The sequence below is a fragment of the Terrapene carolina genome, unplaced genomic scaffold (genome assembly GCF_002925995.2).
Source record: "Terrapene carolina triunguis isolate 2854851 unplaced genomic scaffold, T_m_triunguis-2.0 Scaffold50726, whole genome shotgun sequence".
Lineage (NCBI taxonomy): Eukaryota > Metazoa > Chordata > Testudines > Emydidae > Terrapene > Terrapene triunguis.
The window spans coordinates 1-15,109 of NW_020715077.1; the positions used below are offsets into that span (position 1 = coordinate 1).

The 15,109-nt window shown below is 44.2% G+C and overlaps 1 protein-coding gene across 1 annotated transcript; it reads left to right on the top strand.

The window, feature by feature from the left end:
* Positions 1-886: 886 nt before the first annotated feature.
* LOC112125841 (coagulation factor V-like) lies at positions 887-14,992 on the top strand (the record flags this gene model as incomplete). Its single annotated transcript, XM_026647019.2, has 8 exons — positions 887-1,094; positions 3,177-3,350; positions 6,049-6,165; positions 6,663-6,734; positions 8,380-8,474; positions 10,923-11,078; positions 12,282-12,426; positions 14,783-14,992. Coding segments are annotated over 8 exons (1,167 nt in total), but the record flags the coding sequence as incomplete, so codon positions are not given.
* Between the last annotated feature and the right edge of the window lie 117 nt (positions 14,993-15,109).

Genomic DNA, 15,109 nt, shown 5'->3' on the forward strand with positions numbered 1-15,109 from the left:
AGAATGCAAGGCTGAGTATAGTCATGGATCAAATACTGGTTAAAAGACTTAACAAACAGTAGGATTAAATGGTCAGTTTTCATGATGGCAAAAGGCTAACAGCAAGGGGTCACCAGGTTCTGTATTAGCTCCAGTGTTGTTCAATACATTTTTTTAATGACCTGGAAAGAGGGGGAGGTGACTAGTGAGGTAGCAATATCCATTGATGACACAATTAATTTAGGTTCGCCAAGTCCAGAGAAGACTGTGAGGAACTTCAAAGGGACTTAACCAAGCTAGTTGAATGGGCAACATGATGGTAGATTAAATTCAGTATTGATGTATACAAAATTAACATTTTCTGTTCTGTATGCATTAACTACTTGCACCTTATGTGGTTCTAAATTAACCATATCAACTCAGGAACGGTACCTGAGCATCACTGCAGACAGATCAATGAAAACCTCTGCTCAATGTGCAGCTGCAGTTGAAAAAGCAAACAAAATGTTATGATGCATACGGAATAGGATGGGGAACAATACAGGAACGATTATAATGCCATTATATAATCAGTGGTACAGCCTCCTCTGGATACTGTATGTGTGGAACTGGCCACCCATCTCAAAAAGGATATTGCAGAACTAGACAGGGATCACAGACTGGCAGCATAAGTTTAGGATTATTTAAAAAACATGAAAAAAATCTGGCACTGGCCATTGTTGGAGACAGGATGCTGAACTGGACGGGCCTCGTGTCTGATCCAGTCTGGCAATTCCTGTGCACCAATGTTAACACTTGTAAGGGAAAATCCTCAAATGAAAGCCCCTGTGAATATGCAAATTGTTATTAATGATGTATTTTGGGAAACCCTAACTTTTACTTGTAATTTGTATTTATTGCTTTCCAGGAGAAAGATATTCACTCAGGCTTGATTGGTCCAATCTTGATTTGTCAAAAGGGAACCCTCAGTACAAGTAACAGGCCAGTAGATACCCGAGAGTTTGTCCTGCTTTTTATGGTCTTTGATGAAGAGAAAAGCTGGTACTTCGATAAGCATTCCAAAAGGACTTACAGTGAGAAGACCTCAGAAGTGCAAAAATACCATAAATTCCATGGTACTAATGTTTCCCTTTGTCGGTTATTCATGTTGGGAGGGAAGAGGAAGGAGTTAAAAAGACCTCAACCCAGCTTCTCTTGGTTCACTTGCAACTTTGCACGCACACATCATTTGCATGCACCTTTTTTTTTTTTTTTTTTTTTCCCCCACTATTCCTTGTGCATATAAAAATAGAATATGCATATAGACTAGAGCTGGTTGGAAAATGTTGACAAAAACAGAAAAAATGTTTTTGTTAAAATTTTCCACAGAAAATTTTGACTTTTTTCAGGTTTTGAACAGGAAGTTTTCAGTTGTGGGCTGAAAACCATAATCTCCCTGGTTCTTCAGGATTTTCAACACAAGTTGAAGTTTTCCATGGAAAACAGAACCTTTTCTGGGTGAATTTCATTTAAAAAAAAATCAATTTTCCATCAAAAAGCAGTTTCAAGAGAATTTTCAGGCAGGCCGCTCCATCTGTGCGGTGTGTGTGTGTGTGTGTGTGTGTGTGTGTGTGTGGAGGGGGGGGTTGTTTGTTTGTTTGGCAGGAGAGCTGGTAGAAAATTTCAACTGAAACAGTGTTCAATTGAATTGAAAATGCTGATCTGATTACACCAAAATTTTTTGCAAAATTGCATCAGTTTTAATTAATTTCCCACAAAAATGCATTTTTGTGTTTCATAAAAATTGTGAAATTCCCCATGAAACAGAACATCCTGGTTTCAGCCAGCTCTAATTGGCACAGATGGGAGTTTGTGCATAGGGGGTGGATTTTCAGACGTGCTTGGCACCCACAACAGAATCTGGCTTTTCAGAAGAGTCCAGTTCCCACCTAGGTACCAAAAGAAGTGGCCAATTATTCCAAAGAGCTCAGAACTCAGCAGCTCCCCCCATTCACAACAATGAGAGCTGTTGGGTGATGCACAGTTTTGAAAATCTGATCACTTCATTTAGGTGCCTAAATGGGAGACCTCTTTTGGAAACTTGGACGGTTAGTACTACTATTCATGTGAATAAATGATTGTATGCAAAAATGGAAGCCACGTTTTTAAAATGTGGTCCTTAAAGTCAGGCATAAGTCAGATCTTTTGACATTAATAGAGTGTGTCTCATTATATTCAAGCCCCCTGTACTCTACAGCAAGCAGTGCTTAAATCCCGTGGCCTGGTCTCTGAATTCTCTGGCATTCAGGTGCAGCAGGCTGTGAATTCTGTGGCACTTCCATTTAAATTTGAAAAATGGAGTTTTTCTGAATTTAATATGATAATGAATATTGCCATCAACACAGGAACCTCTGTTAGTTTATTTTAATATTAATCCCCCAACCGAGGAGATGAGAGGCAGTTTGGGATTGGAATAAGCACATTTGCTGGATGTTTCCAATAAAATAAGTAGTGAAATAGTTAACAAAGTTGACATTTAAATCGTCACCTTTACATTTCAGAATCAATGCACTATTCAGATGAAGTGGATAGGTCACACCTCTCAGAGCTATTGCTTTAGGCTGTTTGCAGTCTCAGGCAGACATTTGGGTATTGCTTAACACTTGATTAATATTTTTGAGACTTTTTTTTCCCCACGGCCAGTAGGGACCCTGGGGGATTTTCCCTTGAAATTTTAGAGTTGCAACACCCACTTGATGATGACTCTTTAAGAGGAATCAACTTAATTTAGGCCCCCTAATATAGGGTTTATGGGGTTAGTTTGGCTCACAAACCTAATATGAATCAAGCTGGCCTCATGTTCGACTCGTTCAAACAGATAAATTTCAACACTATCTACTTTTGACTGTTCAAGAGTTTCTGGGGCTTTTGTTCATTTTGTTTCTACCAGGAAGGTAGAAAGCATTCTCGCTTATTTGAATGACCATCAATTACACTTGCAATGACACTTAATTTATTACTGAGAAGGTCATTATTATATGTTGACACTAGAGATTGGCATGGACCAGGACACCAGATCTGAAACTCTATAGGCTTTGGGGACATTTGGATCTAGATCCAATCTGTATCCTCTGGTCCAATTCTAGTTGACATCTTTATTGCCGCTCAGCTGGAGTGTGTTTGTAGTTTTTTATCCCTTGTAATATTTTTCTTTTCAGCCATTAATGGGATCATATATCACTTGCAAGGACTGAGGATGTATAAAGATGAACTGGTCCGATGGCACTTGTTGAATATGGGCGGGTCAAAAGATATTCACGTGGTTCACTTTCATGGTCAGACCTTCACAGAAGTCCCTGGGCATCAGCTTGGTGTCTATCCTCTCCTTCCAGGTACATATCAGCTCAGTGTCTTGCCATTTATACTCCTAATTATGAGGCTAAACCCTACACTTGGTAATGCTGGGGTGACTCTACTAAAATTCAATGTCATTAGATCAGCAGAAGCAGAAATTGGCTTGGGCCCATTAAAATAGTGATGATCAAGTCTTGTGTTGCAAGGTACTAGCTGTTCATTTCCTGTGAGGTCGGAAAGGACTTCCCCAACCCCAGCATCATCTACCTCCGGGTTCTCAAACTGGGAGTCGGGACCCCTCAGGGGGTTGCGAGGTTATTACATGGGAGGTCGCAAGCTGTCAGTCTCCACCTCAAACCCCGCTTTGCCTCCTGCATCCATAATAATGTTATAAATTAAAACACTTCTTAATATTTTTAGGGGGGGGGTGGTCTCCCTCAGAGGCTTGCTGTGTGAAAGGGTCACCAATACAAAAGTTTGAGAACTACAGATCTACCTCATTGAGTTGGGGAGGTGGGACTGGAGAGGAGGCCGCCCTCCTCTGAAATATAAGTTACTGGGCAAGGTTGGAGATGGGATATGGAGTGCATGGACTGATGTCCTGATCAGGCACAGCAGGTTTGTATAGGGGAGATAGAGCTGGTAGGCCGTGTTGTCTGGGGTCTGTTCCCAGCTATGCCACTGACCTGCTGTGTGAACATGGGCAAGTCCCTTCCCTGCTCTGTCCCTCAGTTTCCCCCATTTGCAAAATGAGGACAATAATGCTGATTTCCCTTTGTAAAGTGCTTGGAGACTTGTGGCTAGAGAGCTTAGTATTCACACTGAAAAGAAAGACTCCATGAATAACTAGTTAATAATCGCAATAGAGCTCTTTTTTTTGTTGCCATTAAAATGCTTTTCATACAGTCCCATAAGACATTCCCATAACCAAACTAGGGAACTTACTATAAGGTGGGCGCACAACAGGTTGAAAGACGGTACTCAAAGAGTAGTTATCGATGGTTCGCTGTCAAACTGGGAGGGCTTATCCAGTGGGGTCCATCCGGGGTCAGTACTGGGTCCAGAACTAGTCAATATTTTCATTAATGACATGGATAATGGAGTGCTTGTAAAATGTGCAGGTGGTACCAAGGTGGGAGGGGTGCAGGACAGGATTAGAATTCAAAACAACCTTAACAAATTGGAGAATTGGTTTGAAATCAATAAGATGAAATTCAATAAGGACAAGTGCAAAGTACTTCACTTAGGAAGGAAAAATCAAATGCACAGCTACAAAATGGGGAATAACTGGCTAGGTGGTAGTACTGCTGAAAAGGATCTTCTGGGTTATAGTAGATCACAAATTTAAAACGAGTCAACAATGTGATGCAGTTGTGAGAAAGGCTTAAAATCATTCTGGGGTCTATTGACAAGAGTGTGGTATGTAAGGCTTGGGAAGTAATTGTCCTCTACTCAGCACTGGTGAGACCTCAGCTGGAGTACTATGTCCAACTCTGGGCACCATAGGTGCAGACTCTGTGGGTGCTCCAGGGCATGGAGAAAAATTAGCAGGTGCTTAGCACCCACCTGCAGCTAAGCTCCACTCCCAGCTGGCCCCTGTTGATCAACTCCTACCCCTCCCTCCCAGTACCTCCTGCACACTGCTGAACAGCTGTTCCGCGGCGTGCAGGAGGCGCTGGGAGGGGGAGGAGTGGGAAAGGGGCGAGCTCGGGGGAGGGGTTGGAAAGAGGCAGGGGTGGAGTGAGGGTGGGAAGAGGCAGGGTGGGGGTGGAGGTGGGGCCTGGGGCTGAGTGGGGGTTGAGCACCCCCAGGGAAAATTAGAAGCTGGCACCTGTGCTGGGCACACACTTTAGGAAAGATGTGGACAAAATGGAGACCAACAAAAATGATAAAAGGGTTAGCAAACCTGATCTATGAAGAATGGTTAAATAAATTGGACATGTTTCGTCTTGAGACGAGAAACCTGAGCGGGTGACCTGCTAACAGTCTTCCAATATGTTAAGAGCTGTTATAAAGAGGACGGTGACCAATTGTTCTCCATTGAAGGGGCTACAAGAAGTAATGGGCCTAATCTGCAGCAAGGGAGATTTAGGATAGACATTAGGAAGAACTTTCTAACTCTAAGGGTAGTTGAGCTCTGATATAGGCTTCCAAGGGAGGTTGTGGAATCCCCATCACTGGAGGTTTTTAAGAACATGTCGGGGATGGTGGGAGCAGCATAAAGCTGTGACTCGTGGAGAATTCCCCTCTAGTGCATGGTCTGTTGTGGCTCCTTTACAACCCTTACACACTGCCAGAGCCATGGCTGGAGCAGGGACCAGCATCAGCCCCTCAGAGTTACTGTTACCACAGCATGAATCCGTGTAAAAGGTTAGGTCATTCACTACATGACCACACAGCGCATACTGCGTATGCAGTATTCTACAAAATATGTGCATGCATCCAAGGTTATGTGAAAAGGTAAATTTTAAAGCAGTGAAGCTTGGATTCAGATCTGAACTTTTGATTCCCGCATGTCTCTAATTAGAAGCTGTTTCTTAAAAGGAGAATGATGTTTGTATCTGCTACGCTTTCCAATAGGTGCAGGATATTGGACTCTCACTTTGTCAAGCCACCAGAAATGGGCAGGATCGATAGGCCTTGGTTTATCCAGCCTCACTGTTCTGTGTCAGCCAATCTCCTGCTAACGTTTCAATAGATTAGCTGTGATTTGTTTTTCTCCTCTCTCTTTTAAAGGCTCATTTCGAACTATTGAAATGACACCACCAAAAGCTGGCATGTGGCTTTTAGACACCGAAGTGGGGGAATATCAGCAAGCTGGAATGCAGGCCTCCTTTATCATTGTAGAAAAAGGTACTGAATCGAATCATGATCATTCTAATATACAGGAGTCTAGTTACAAAGTTCTCTCCCCCTTTCAGGGCATGGGACAGTAATGGCGGAATAGAATCTGAATTGAGGAAACGGCTATATTATAAAGGGGGAGCTCATGGAGTGATTATAGTAAATTGAATTTTAAAAGAAGTGTTGTATAGCATTCAAAGCACTAACTTTACATTCTTTGATTCTCTAAAACCACCTATGAATTCTTAATTGAGGGAATTGAATGCAGAGATGATTTTGATCCTGCGCGCATACAGAGCGCGCGCTCTCTCTCTCTCTCTTTTTTTTTTTTTTTTTTTAAACGTTGATGAAGTCCCAAATGTGCCCTATTGGGAGTTGGTACGAAGGGTGATCTCATCAGAAAGGCCCAGCCAGCTCCTCAAACATGACTCTGAATGACCCTCTTTTTCCTGATAAGTTATGGAATGCAGCTCATCAGTCATCAACCATTTTTGTGTTCTCTCTAGAGTGCAAGTTACCAATGGGCCTAATGAATGGACTTATACTTGATTCACAGATCAGTGCTTCTCATCACATAAGTGAGTTTAAACACATGGTAGAAGAACATTTTATTATTTGAGAAGATCAGACATGGTCTTCAGTAATATGACTTGGCACCAGGCAGTGCAATTGTAGATTTTTCTCTGCCTCTCTGTTTCATGCATGCTACTGTCTTATGGCATCATTTCAGTAATTAACAGGCGGTCAGACTTCAAAAATCTGTTGGTTCTGCAGGCCCAGAGTCGGAGCAGGACTGAGCAGCCCAAGGCCATGTGTACACTGCAGAGGTTGGCTGACATAGCTATGCTGACAGAAGGAGTTCTGATGGGATAGCTACACTGCCTCCCTGAACAGCATTAGCTATACCTACAGAAGACTGGGGGGGGAGGAGGTTGCCAGCATAACTGTGTCAGCTAGGAGATGTGATTCCCCCTTCCGCCCCCCACCCCAATCAACAGAACTATGCTGACAAAACTTAAGTGTGTAGACCAGGCCAATATCACTGTAGTCTTCTGACAGTGAGGTAGGCTTTTCTGCTCCTCCTGATCTATGTGCTGGCTAATGTACAGGACAAGGTTGTCAGGAGACCTGGGTTCTATTCCTGTCTCTGCCACTGGCCTGATGAGTGGCCTTGGACAAGTCACTACTCCCCCCAATGCCTCAGTTTCTCCAGCTGTAAAATGGCATTGAGGATGCATTGCTATTTTTAAGGGGAATGAGAGGTAGAAGTGCAGTGTATGAATATTATAAGGGAGTAAAATGCTGCAAAATGACATTCCAAGCAATGTTGGGGTCTTTTTTCTCTCACTTATTCCCATCCCAAAGGTGAGCTTTTGATGGGGAGTTTGGTAACATTCCATATACCCATGGATGGATACTCTTTTCAGATGCTATTTCCTCCCTGAGATAATAAAGAAATGGCTTATTTTGGTGACTTCAAACTTCCTGTGGATTTAGCTCTCTCTGAGGGACAGATGCCTCTGAAGGCATTTGCTTTAGAAGTAATCAAGTCACACACATTTGAAAATTATCTATCAGACAAGAGAAACAATTCATTTTTAACAGTGCCCTTCACGAGGGGTTGCCTTCTACAGTGGATGTTGAACGTGGTTTGACTCTGCCTCCACCGCTAGCTCTGGCTGCTGCATGTTGTAACTTGACTCCAACCCCTAATGCTGACGAAGCCAAAGGAAGTAGTAGGTTCAGTAAAAGGGTGCCAGGGGAGGCAGTGTTGCCTAGTGGTTAGAGCACAGGACTGGGGCTCAGGAGACCTGGGTTTTATTTTTAGTTCTGCCACTGGTCTGCTGGGTGACATTGGGGAAATTACTTCACTGTTCTGTACCTCCATTTTCCTCATCTATAAAATGGAGATAACGATACTGATCCCTTTTATAAAGTGCTTTGAGATCTGCTGATGAAAAGTGTTAGGTAAGCGCTAGGTATATTATTTCTAAAGCCACTTTTCTGACTATAATCATGTTTTCAAAGATCAGTCAATTTTTATTTCATAACGTCCAATGTCTCTAAAGCTTTTGTCAGCTTTACAGCTTATCAGGTATTTGTATTGGAGTCTCTTTCTTCAGGACAACCAAAAAAGAACTGAAATATGCACGCTGAGAAGCCAGTGGCTTTCTGGTTTTCCTTGATTTTTACCATATATCCTTCTTCCTTTTTTCCACCTAGACTATTGGGAGCCTAAATTAGCTAGATTAAACAACGCTGGAAAATATAATGCTTGGAGCACTGACATGGAGCAAAGTGAAATTCCATGGATCCAGGTATGGTTGGTATAATATATACTTGCTCACTGTGACGTCCAGACCGGTTAGCTGATGCCTGCAGCTACACCACCACACACATGCTGGGTTTATTTGGGGTCTCGTGTGTTAAACAAGGTCAAACTAGAACTAGACCTTCCCAAAGAGGCTGCCAAGGAAAACTCAGGGGTTGCAGGAAGTGGTACTGATGATTCAGTAGGTTGCACGCTCCTCTTCAAGTGAATGCTGAGCCACTGCCGCAGTATTGTGTCAGTGTCGTGGCCTGTTGTCGGGGGCAATTGTGGGGAAGTTTGCCCTGCCGCTGCCTAGGGTATAATCATACTGTAGATAAACAGCCTGTCCTTTTGCTGTCCCCGTCTCTCAATGTGTATATGTATTCACCCCTTGCTGCGTGACCAGCTAATCCTGCAGTCTAGTCATGGGTTGGACATCTGCTTTCTACTTCACTACACAAACTTTTACATGGGGTGAAGGAGAGGTTAATGCATTACAAGTTGTTTTGTACTTTAAGCTCTTCCTGTTCAGCTTCTGGTGGCTTTCCAGATGCCCCAGAACAAGTGGCCAGGTTCTTGGAGAAGCTCAGCGACCTGTTAGGCCCCTAAAGACTTGGCCAGATGTTCAAGAGTGGAGACTTCTGGGTGCGGAGTACTTCTGAGTATCCGGTCACTTCATTTCGGTGCCTAACCGGCGGCGGTAGCTGAGCTGTTTTGAAAATCAGGCCCCCACTGAGTATTTCCTTAGAACTGGCTGTAGCACTAGAAGATTTTGCAGAAATTGCCTGTTTGTTGTTGTATCTGCTCTCTGTAGCTTGACAGACAGTATGTCCTGCATGTCACTGCAGCTCATGCTCTTAAATGGGACATGTGTGATCCCTAGGCAGCTGCTTTACCAGGTGTGGCAGATGAGAGCCTCCCAGACTCCTTGCTCAGCCAGTCAGAGCTGTGCTAAGCCTATCTCCTCTAAAATCGCCTCTTCGCTCATCTTACTGGATCAAAGAGAAACTTTCTATAAGCAGCTGCAGGTTATTATGGATGTTCAATTAAAACTGCTGCTAAGGAGGAACGTAACAGCTCACAAGATAGATAACAAGATGTGCTGGCTTTCTCTGCGATGTCGCTTGTCTGAATCCAGCCTGGTTTTGCTGGAGCCAGAAAATCACAGCAGAGACCTGTATATAATGAGTTGATGATCTCAGTCCACATCGCAAACCCATCCCTTCTCCCACCAAAACTGGTGCTAACTGGCCCCCTTGCTGGGAGTCTCAGAAGAGGGACCAAGGACTGGATGGGCCATGGAGACCGAACACCCCTGTGAGCCCTGGGGATGGCACCTGCGGCTCAGGGAGGAGGCCTGTTGGTGGGCTAGCGTGGGGGAAGCTTGCACTGTCACTGCACATGTTGGCTGGATAAATAGAAGATTCACTCTCCCCCGAGCTATCAGCCCAACACCTTTCCTCTCCTCTTTCTTCCCCCCAACACGTTTGAAGTGATTATAGTCAACATCATTTATTTATTAAAAATACATAAAAACAGTCTAGCAGCTGTGAAGGAGTTAATGGCTCTCATATGACTTGCTCAGTAGAAACCACGGTTTGTGGTTACAGATGCCTTCCAAATCCCCCTGAAATCCATGAAAAGAATTGCTTTTCTTTTGTAAGGGCAGAAAACTTGGAAAGAGAAATAATCCGTTTGTGCTTGATGAAGTGGGGCTGAAAACTCCCTTTAAAATAATTGCGGGGGGGGGAGGGGTTCTTCTGATCAGCTGCAGAAAGAGCATCTTTCTTCTCCTGCAGCAGCTTCAATAGTAAACAACATCACTGACCTTTTCACTGTCTGCATCAGAAGGCCTAAGGGGGAGGAAGGGTCCTCTGGTGAAGGCACTCACTCCCGGGAATCGGGACACCTTGGCTCTGCTACACAATCACCGTGTGACCTGGTGCAAAAACTTTCAAATGTTGCCTGGTTTTTGTTGTTGGTTTTTGGAGGGTGCTTCTGTGCCCAGCTTGAGACACCAGGTTCTAATTTTTCAGTGGTACTGAGCACTCATGGCCCCTGGTGGCTTCAGCTGGAGTTGTGGGGGCTCAACATCCCCAAAAAACAAGCCCTGGTTATCTCTGGCTGGACGCTCAAAACCAGAGGCTGCTTTGGAAATGTAGGCCTTACCCATTCTGTGCCTCGCTCTCCCCGTCTGTACAGTGGAGATAGCAACACTCCCCTGCTTCGCCCAGAGACGCTGCGAGGATGGATTCATTAATGTTTGTCAGGTGCCCAGATACTGTGGTGATGGACTCTTGCACCAGCTTAGACACCCCGTTACCCATCTTGAGCATGGAAGTGCCATTCTGAGTGCCTAAATGCAGGCCTGGGCCCCACTCCCTAGCTGCCAGAGGATGAAATTGGGTTCACGGTTCAGCTTTTCTTACAGTTTGTGTATCTTGCTGTTCTACAGGTGGACCTGCAAAGGCAAGTTCTGATCACAGGGATACAGACGCAGGGAGCCAAGCAGTTGATGAAGTCCTTGTATGTCAAAGAGTTCTTTATGACTTACAGCAAGGACAAACGGAAGTGGATCACCTTCATAGGAAACAGCACTGGGGGACAGAAGGTCTGCCTGCTCGTTAATCACCACAGCCTCCCTGGCTTTACGCAGCTGTAAGCGGGTGGGATGGCTCAGCAGAAAGTACCACACAGGCAGCCACCAGGGGCTTTTCTCCAGGAATAAGGGGTCAGATTTTTAAAGGTATTTAGGCGCATGAAGGTGCAGATTGGAAAATCCCACTAATTCCAAAGGACCTAAGTGCCTAAAGGGGTTTTTGAAAACCGCACTAGATGCCTATCTGCATCGTGAGGCACCTAGATCCCTTTACTAGTCTGGCCTGGTGTGTATAACACAGCAGAATACCGGATCGTAATAAGAGATAAGGAATCTCCCCAGCCTGGGCTTCAACCCAGCCCCGTAACCCTGGTTGTGCAGCCCCACTTCTGCACAGGCCTCTGTCCCCACTTCTGTCTCACGGCCCTTCCCCTGAGCACATGTGCAAGGAGAGTGGGACGCTGGGCTGAACTCATGCCCCTGTTCAGTGCAGCCCAGCCCTGGCACCCTTTCACAATAGTACTGCTAATATTAGCAGTAGCTACCTAACGCATGTGCAACCCAAGTGTCCATATAGCACCTTCTGGGGTCTCCTGTCTATGCCCAAACTCCCCTTCCCTGCCAGCTGGAGTTCAACTCTGAGGCCTGGTTTCCACCTAAAAATTAAATTGACCTAGCTACATTGCTCAGGGCTCTGAAAAATATCACACCCTGTGCAATGTAGTTAGCTCAGCCTACGCCTCACTGTAGATGCAGAATTCTTCCATCGACCTCTTGGAGAGGAGAATTAACTACACTGATGGAAAACCCCTTCCAGCGACAAAGGAAGGGTGAACACTATGGCACTACAGCGGTACAGCCCCAGCACGCTGCACCTGTAGCTGCAGTAGTGTAGCCATACCCACAGTGTCATGGTGTTTGTATGATAGGTGTTAATGCATGTTAGGTCTCCACTGGTCTTAGTTGTCTGTCTATTAATATCCTAATAAGGGTCTTTACTGCGCCTAACACACTGGGTCCTGGTTTAGCCTCTGGATGCTATAGTACGGCAAAGATAAGGATGATGTGTTTTTAGGTTTTGCTATAATGTGAGTAGCCCCATTGAAATTGCATAAGTAAAGACTTAATCACATGACATAGGGTTTGCAGGACCAAGCTTGTAATTAATATCATTATCTTTTCTGAAATCTTAATTGCATTTTTCTGTTTTACTAGTTGTTTGAAGGTAATTCAGATGCCCATGGGATAAAAGACAACCATATTGATCCACCTATCATTGCTAGGTATATTAGGGTTTATCCATCTGACTCGTACAACAGGCCTACTCTTCGCATGGAACTCCTGGGCTGCGAAGTCGAAGGTGAGCAATGAGAATTCACTGGTACTTGTTTCCCCTCTATCCCTTAGAAAAATACGCTCAACCTTTTTTTCTATGGGCCAAGATTTAAGAACATAAGAATGGCCCTACTTGGTCAGACCAATTGCCGGGATCACCTCTGGAGCCCTTTTTAAAAATTGGCCTCACATTAACTATCCTCCAGTCATCTGGTACAGAAGCTGATTGAAATGATAGGATACTAACCACAGTTAGTAGTTCTGCAATTTCACATTTGAGTTCCTTCAGAACTCTTGGGTGAATACCGTCTGGTCCTGGTGACTTATTGCTGTTTAATTTATCAATTTGTTCCAAAACCACCTCTAATGATACCTCAATCTGGGACGGTTCCTCAGATCTGTCACCTACAAAGGACGAGTCAGGTTTGGGAATCTCCCTCACATCCTCAGCCGTGAAGAGCGATGCAAATAATTCATTTAGTTTCTCCGCAATGGCCTTATCATCCTTGAGTGCTCCTTTAGCACCTCGATCGTCCAGTGACCCCACTGGTTGTTTAGCAGGCTTCCTGTTTCTGATGTAATTAAAAAAAAAATTGCTATTACTTTTTGAGTCTTTAGCTAACTGTTCCTCAAATTCTTTTTTGGCATTCCTAATTGTATTTTTACACTTTATTTGACAGTATTTATGCTCCTTTCTATTTTCCTCACTAGGATTTAACTTCCACTTTTTAAAGGATGCCTTTTTGCCTCTCACTGCTTCTTTTACTTTGTTTAGCCATGGTGGCTCTTTTTTGGTTCTCTTATTATGTTTTTTTAATTTGGGGTATACATTTAAGTTGACCCTCTATTATGGAGTCTTTAAAAAGTTTCCATGCAGCTTGCAGGGATTTTACTTTTGGTGCTGTACCTTTTAATTTCTTTTTAATGAACCTCCTCATTTTTGTGTAGTTCCCCTTTCTGAAATTAAATGCTACAGTGTTGGGTCACTGTGGTGTTTTTCCTGCCACAGGAATGTTAAATTTAATTATATTATAGTCACTATTACCAAGCGGTCCAGCTATATTCACCTCTTGGACCAGATCCTGTGCTCCACTTAGGACTAAATCAAGAATTGCCTCTCCTCTGGTGGGTTCCAGGACCAGCTACTCCAAGAAGCAGTCATTTAAGGTCTCAAGCTAGGTTATCTCTGCATCCCATCCTGAAGTGACATGTACCCAGTCAATATGGGGATAATTGAAATCCCCCATTATTATTTTCAACATGAGACACCTCAAAGGGGCCTGATTTTCAGACACAGTTCTGCCCACCCTCTGAAAATTGGGTTTCTCAAGTTGGGCATCCAAAAATCACAAGATGCTTCTGAAATCCGTGGCCTTAATGAATTTAGGGTGCGATTTTTAAAAACATCTAGGTACCCAACTCCCATTCAAAGCCATTGGAAGTTAGGGGTCTTTTCCCGTTCAGTGCTTTTGAAAAGCCCACTCTTCGTACTGGTGTTTGTATTTGGATTGACAGTTCTGGCTTTTCTCTGTTTATCCACAGAACAGGCAAGACATGGTCAGTGGCAGTGCCAGCTTTCTGCACGCTGCCTTATGTATGAGCCTTAACACAGACCTGGGGAAACTTCCTCTGGGAGTGGGAGCAGAGTTTAGTCTTCATGTCTCATTCAGTTATAGGCCTCTCTGACAAGAACAACAAAGAGGCCATTAGCGTGCTGACAGTCAGCACTACCTGAAGTGGTGATGTGAGCTCATGGCCAACAGGAACAGGACTGAGTCCGTAAATCTCATTTCACACAAGCCATTGCACAGTCATCGCATGAGTGACTTGCAGTTACGCCTGCCCTGGGCTGGATTCAAACCTGCAACCTAGAAATGAGAGGCTGTGGATCCCCTTTCCCCAGTTCCCTTGTTCTTATATTGCCATTCAAATAAACTAATACAGAGTGGGACTTTCAAAAGCGCTCAGAATTGGTCTAACTCTGGGTGCTTTTGAGAGTCTCACCCATAATAGGCAGACGCACAAACCTTTTATTTCACAGATCTGCTGGACTTAGTTTTAATGATGACTGGGCAAAGAGAGCTCCACACCCTGACTGCAAATGTATTCTCTTCTGCCACTCCCTGAGCAGTTAGAATGTAGATAGCACTTCACAACTTCAAAGTGCTTTACACGTTTTAACAAATGAATGCTCACAACAACCCTGCATTACCCCCTTTTTAAAGATGGGGAAACTGAGGCACAAGGGAGGTTACAATGACTTGAGCAAGGCCACACAGCAAGTCAGTGGCAGAGACGGGCGTTCCTAGCCTGTTGCTTATTCTTCTAGTCCACTGCTGTTCAAGAGATGAAATGGAGACCTACTGCTATTCTCTTAACAGGTTGCTCTCTGCCACTGGGAATGGAAAATGGGGAGATCAAGAATGCTCAGATTACAGCTTCTTCCTATAAGAAATCCTGGTATAACTCATGGGAGCCTTCCCTCGCGCGTCTCAATCAGCAAGGGAGGATAAATGCCTGGCAAGCGAAGGTAAGAAGCAAACAAAAGAAAAAACTGCTAAGTCAAAGCTGCTGCCATTAGCAAATGTGCTGCTGCTCCGGTGTGTGTCTGTGCCTGCTCCGTGTGCCCCCTCTGTGCTGGTTTGTTCTCCAATCCTCCAGTGAAAAGCCTGCTTAGTTCCCTTCCAGGGGGAGGTTTGTGACATGCT